This window comes from Lactuca sativa, chromosome 4 (genome assembly GCF_002870075.4).
Source record: "Lactuca sativa cultivar Salinas chromosome 4, Lsat_Salinas_v11, whole genome shotgun sequence".
NCBI lineage: Eukaryota > Viridiplantae > Streptophyta > Magnoliopsida > Asterales > Asteraceae > Lactuca > Lactuca sativa.
In genome coordinates this window covers 241,908,039-241,914,038 of record NC_056626.2, presented here as the reverse complement: position 1 = coordinate 241,914,038, position 6,000 = coordinate 241,908,039, and the positions used below count along the sequence as shown (strand labels likewise).

Below are 6,000 nucleotides of genomic sequence, written 5' to 3'. Positions count from 1 at the left end.
CCATGATTTGCAAACAACTATTGAACATCAAGAACCCTGAAAGTATGTTGCTATTTTCAAAATTAGTAAATGGTTATTATAAAATTCATATCTTATTTTATTATAGCAAATAAACTAGTAATCCTTCCTTGTTGGTCCTCAGAAAGAAAGCAACAGAAGTCTCGTGCCTCTAATGGCTCATACCCAAACCCTAGCAAAATTGGAGGCTAAAGACGAGATAGGCGGAGGAAGGGAATTTACAAAATTCTCTTTGGAATGAGGTGAATTTCAAAAATCATAACCTAATGGGGTTTATATAGGTGATAAGGAGACTAAGGATAATATAGTTTCCTTTTAGATAACCCTAATCATTTTGCTCTCCTGCTAAGGCATCCAAGTTCCCTTAGAGCTCAAGAAAAACTCAAGAAACCCTCTACAACTCCTTTGGAACCTTCCCCCCTATGGAAGGTTCTGGAATTGGCCAATGTTCAACTACTAAACATTGTCACCTTTAGTTCTTCTACTTTTAATTAATCCAATTAATCCCAAAATTAATCTAACTAATTTTTAATTAAAAAAATACTATTTCTAATTAATATATTATTATCATAATATATTAATAAATTATTTATTTTGATTTCTAATTAATTTATTAATCATATAATAAATTAATAAATCAGTCTATTTCTCTCTCCAAAAAGCATTTCAATCAATTAATAGGTTTGAGGGCAACCTAAAAAGATTTTGCTATAATTCAAGATTATAATAATTTTGTTATTAGCTTAGACACCTAATCCAACAACTAAATATAAACACTTCACTGTATATAAAAATACAAGTCACAATAACTATTTTATGCTGATGATTAAATATTGAACAAGTGACTACAAGTTCTCAATAGTCATAATAAAAGAAAAACATGTCAATATAATTATATTGTGATCATCATTTAATTCCTTGTAAGTCATTAAATGTAGATAATAGTCACAATATACGAATATTATCAATAGTAAAAGGTGTATAATAGTCATAGTAAAAAAAGTGAGTAACTATACCTACATTATTGGTGATAGTTATGAAAAGTAAGATTGATACAACTCTCAGTATCCCTACCATATATTGATAAGTTTTACCTATAAGAATGGATTTTCATGGGTTATGGTCACTACAGCTAGTGACATTATTTCCAGAAGGTATATGTTGGGTTTTTTCATATAGTTTATCACATGTGAACGTAACATTTTTTATGTGTTTTAGATTTATTAGCTAGTGTATGATACAAAGAAATTGTTAGAAAAATATAACATAAAAATATACGAACAAAGAAAAACATAAAATTGTTGATGAGGCCTGTCCTTAACATAATTTCCTTAAAAGGAATTCGCTCATTATTGGGTTTGGAGTTTGTGGTTACACGCTCACATACGAGTTTAGTGACCCCAAGCCAATTTAGTTTTCATTTGCATCCCACCCCATTCGTACGCAAGAGAGAGTCTTTGTGTTAGTTGACTTAAAATGATAAGACACCTTTAAAGTTCTAAACTATATTCCTCTTTAAACTCTCATGCATATGGGATGGAATAAAACACATTGAACCCCGTTGTTAATTTCTTCCAAGCACCTCACTTTAACATACAATTTATCATTTGTCTTAAATCCATTTTGGACGTGTGATATATGAAAGCGAATGTATCATAGAGGAAAACACAAGAATATAATCATTTTTACAGTTTGATAACATTTATGGTTCAAAATTCATGCCTAAAATCACGAACACCCCATTTTTGGAAATTGGTTAAAATCAATTTTCCTACAGGAATCAAGTAGGGAATAGTATGGTTATTTTCATTGCAATGAAATAAAAGAGGTTGGCCCTGAAGGCCCGATGGTATTGGCAAATTTCTTTCCATTTTGTTTATTTTAAAGTCATAGAAAGTTATTAAGCACATATATTTGTCATTGTATATAAACTTTCCATGCTCTAAATGACCTTGTTATATTTCGAATACGATTGGATACCACTTGCTTATAACTTGTTTTTTCATCCGATAAATGACTGACGATGATTATTTAGTCAATGATGGCGGTAGTTTACCATGAAGGAATGATGAAATCATCAACAATGCTCTTTCTGGCTGGTAGCTAGGGACTGCATGCCCTGCGCCCCTTACTGTGGTAAGTAAAACTCCTTTGTAGCCTACCACATATCCTCCCACCTATCACATTTTTTAACATCAATATCTTAAATTTAAAATTTTCTACTCCTATATTGTTATTCAATGCGATTAACATTTCAAATATTGTTACCTCTCCATTATAGTACCATGGTCTCCAAGCAGTCTCTATTGGAAGCTTTAACTTATTCACAGAGTACCTTGAGGATGTTACCGGGATCATTCCATCAGTGTCACCACTGCCAATTGTTCATGATGTAACTTGTAAGGTGTTGTTATAATAAACACATCATCTCCATATTATTAAACTTTAAAGCTTAAATAAATGTCCATTGTACGAAATCTTTCTAACAAACGTTTTTTTGGTGCTATCAGTATCATCTACATTAATAGAAAACTTTTTCAAAGTTTTTTCACTAATCTTTTTGTTGCCAACTTAATAAATGAAAATTTTAATATATCTAAGCTGTAGTAAATTTTTTCATATACAACTTATTTATAGGTCCTACTAAAATAAAATAAAAGTTATGAAAATGAAATTAATAAAATTAGAATTGTGAAAAGCCCTATGAGATTGAAAATTAAGGTTTTGGGATGAAAAAGTTCTCACAATAGATATTTTGATTTAGCTAAACTTGATTTCGCTCAAATAACTCTTTAATGAGCTCCTGTTATGGACGATATGAAGCTAACGAATTAAATAATATTAAATATGAAAAAGCTCTATTCATTTAGCTTGTAACTTTACCAATAATGTGAATAATCTTTGGAATCAAAAAGACCCCACAAAATATTTTGACTTCCTGTTGCATGTGTTCGGGGACTCACGAGTTAAAGCATTATTTGGATATATGATTTTTGAAAAATTATTTGAGAAAGGTATGACGTAGGAAAACGTCTGTTTGTTGATTTTTTGCATTAAATTTATGTTTGACGCATCACAACTAGCTAATAAACTAGCTTATTTTCAAGCCTTTTGAAACCATCATGTTTGGCAAGCAAAAAATTAGCTTATAAGCTAGCTTTTTTAAAAGCCACTTGGACTAGATTTTCAAGATTTATTTTAAATATTCCAAGTATACCTTTAATTAATTATAGGAAAATCATTTAGAAAATTATCCTAAATGTAATTTTGCGTCATTTTATATCTTCCAGCTAGTTAATCAGCTAGTTTTTAACAAATCTTATTTTTTTTCTATCAACTAACATACAAGCTAGCAACTAGCTTTTCAGTTATCAATTATTTTTTCAACTAACATATACCCTTTCAACTAGCACACAAAGTTAAAAATATATCACCAGTATATCGCTTACTAAACTAAGTCTATTGGTTTAGCCCTTTAAACAATGATAGTTTCATCTCTTAAATTTGTTGTTATGAATTAACACGAAAAAAATAGTATCAAGAAGAAAAAAGCATACTAGGAGAAATATATATATATATATATATATATATATATATATATATATATATATATATATATATATATATATATATATATATATATATATATGGAAGAAATATGAAAAAGAGAGAAGAAGAACTTTACTACTTAACTTTCAAGCTTATTTTCAATTACACCTATATTCTCCCATGTAATTCATAAGCTTTTATCTCTTCAACTCCAGCCAATTTTCTCATGCTTTCAAACTTGACTATTCCCATTAAAATTTTCAAGATATCAGTTATTTGTTCATTTGTGTCCACATGTCTTACAACTACATCACCTGTTTCAACACAATCATGAATAAAGTGAAACCGAGTGTCAATGTGTTTACTCCTTCCATGAAAAACTAGATTTTTCATCAAATCCAAAGTTGATTTGTTGTCCACCAGTAGCACGATATTGGAATTACTGTTTTTTGTAATCGATAGATCCATATCCCTTGACATGTTGTGTTTGTTTCTACCATGAACTGTGCTTCACACGAAGATAATGGAACACACTTATCTTTTTGTGAGTTCCATGTGACAAGGTTCTAATTTAAGTAGAATGTCATTCTAGTAGTCCTTCGTCTGTCATTCACATCTTTTGTTAGATCACTCTCAATGAACCCAGTTACAACATTTTCTATTTCTTCATTTGTGTATTTCAAGTCATAATGAATAGTTCCTTTAATATACCTTAGTGTATGTTTTATAGCTTGTTGATGTTGCTTAGTTGACCTTCCATGAATCGACTCATGATACCTACCAAATGAGCTATATAAGTGGTCGAGTGTTTTTCATGTATTTAAGGCCTCCTACAATGCTTCGATATGAAGTAGGATCCACAAACTCACTTTGTTCTTCTTTAGTTAACTATAACTTTGGTTCCATGAGATACCTACATGCATTGCAGTGGAACATTCCAACTTTCTTGAGTACTATTGTTGCATAGGCTGATTGTTTTAGTGTAAGACCTTCATTATGTTGGTGTTCTTCGATGCCTAGACAATAGTATAACATCCCAGTGTCGCTCATTTTAGACTCCCTGCTCATTTATTGTTAGTAACTTTTTACTTAATCATTGTGAGCCGCGGTGATGATGAGATCATTGACTTAGACCAGGGTTGTAAAAATCGCTCGGTGGTAGCTCGGCGGTCGACTGACGATAAGCAATTAATCAGACTAGGCGGGGATTAATTGGAGATTAATTGGAGACCCTTAATTATTAATAAAATCATTCAAAAAATTCATATTCCCTAAAAAACTAAGTATTTGAAAATTTCAAATTTTAAAATTTAAAAAGTTTTAGTTTAATATTTTAAATTTTGAAAGCTTAAAATTTTAAAAATTTAAAATTTTGGTGTAATATTTGAATATTAATTTTTTTTGAATTTTTTAATAAATTCCCACATATGACCGCCAAGGACGACTCTGACCGATTTTGACCAATTTCCGCCAAGCACCCTAATCGTAATCGGTTTAAGGCTGCCAAACGATTAATCGGCCGCCAAGGCCGATTTCTGCAACACTGACTTAGACACTAACTATTAATATGTTTCCATCCTTTATCCTTGTGTAGAAAGCATACTCTAGTGGGCATATTTTAAAACTAATTCCCTTTAGATACTTGTCCAAGCGACAATTCCATGCTCATGGAGCTTGGCGTAACCTGTAGAATGCTTTTGCAAATTTATACACTTGTTTTGTCTTGTTTTTCTTTACGAAGCCTCCCGGTTGTGTGATATAAATTTCTTCTACCAAATTCCCATATAAAAAGGCTAATTTTATGTCAAGATTATGTATCAACCACCTTTTTTTGGCTACAAGTACAACAATGATACATATGGTTTCCATCTGGGCTGTGGGTGCAAACACTTCATCAAAATTTACTCCCTGTTTTTGCACGTATACTTTTGCAACCAACCTTGCTTTGTACATAAAAAAAAATCGTCTGGATCTCGCTTTTATTTTATAAACCTGTTTAACACCAATGTGTTTTATTCTTCTCGTCTAGACTCCGTGCTTTATTCTTCTTAATTGTACTTAGCCCACTTTGCATAGCTTCCATCCAATCTTCACGTTCACATGCACTCGAGAAATTTACCAGCTCTTCATCTTGTGGAAACATAAGTTCATCACTTCATAAAAATCAGCCAAACTACCATATATTTGGGGACCTTCAATTTCGGATGAACTATCAAGTGAGGACCAAGGTGTAATCGGGCTACCTTATGGTGTTTATTCTTCTTAGAAATTTGGATGGATATATTATTCTTGTTCAGCTTTGATATCTAGCATGATATCACAGGTGAAGGTTCTGTTTGTCATGGAGTTAAACTTTGTTTTAGGTCCCTAAATCCACTTAGTATCTCCTTCAAAAATCACATCTCTTCCAAGTCGAATTTCTCAAGTTTCTGG

General features: G+C 31.3%; 1 protein-coding gene across 2 annotated transcripts in view; it reads right to left on the bottom strand.

Annotated features, from left to right (window-relative positions):
* Window positions 1-1,833: 1,833 nt before the first annotated feature.
* Window positions 1,834-6,000, bottom strand: part of LOC111921913 (serine carboxypeptidase 1) — a 28,986-nt gene continuing 24,819 nt past the window's right edge. For both annotated transcript variants that reach the window (XM_042901332.2, XM_023917483.3), the window contains exons 7-8: window positions 2,287-2,392; window positions 1,834-2,195 (exon numbers count right to left, since the gene is read on the bottom strand). In XM_042901332.2, the coding sequence (XP_042757266.1) occupies window positions 2,046-2,195; window positions 2,287-2,392 (256 nt within the window). In that variant the 3' untranslated portion in view covers window positions 1,834-2,045. The remainder of the gene's footprint in view (window positions 2,196-2,286; window positions 2,393-6,000) is intronic.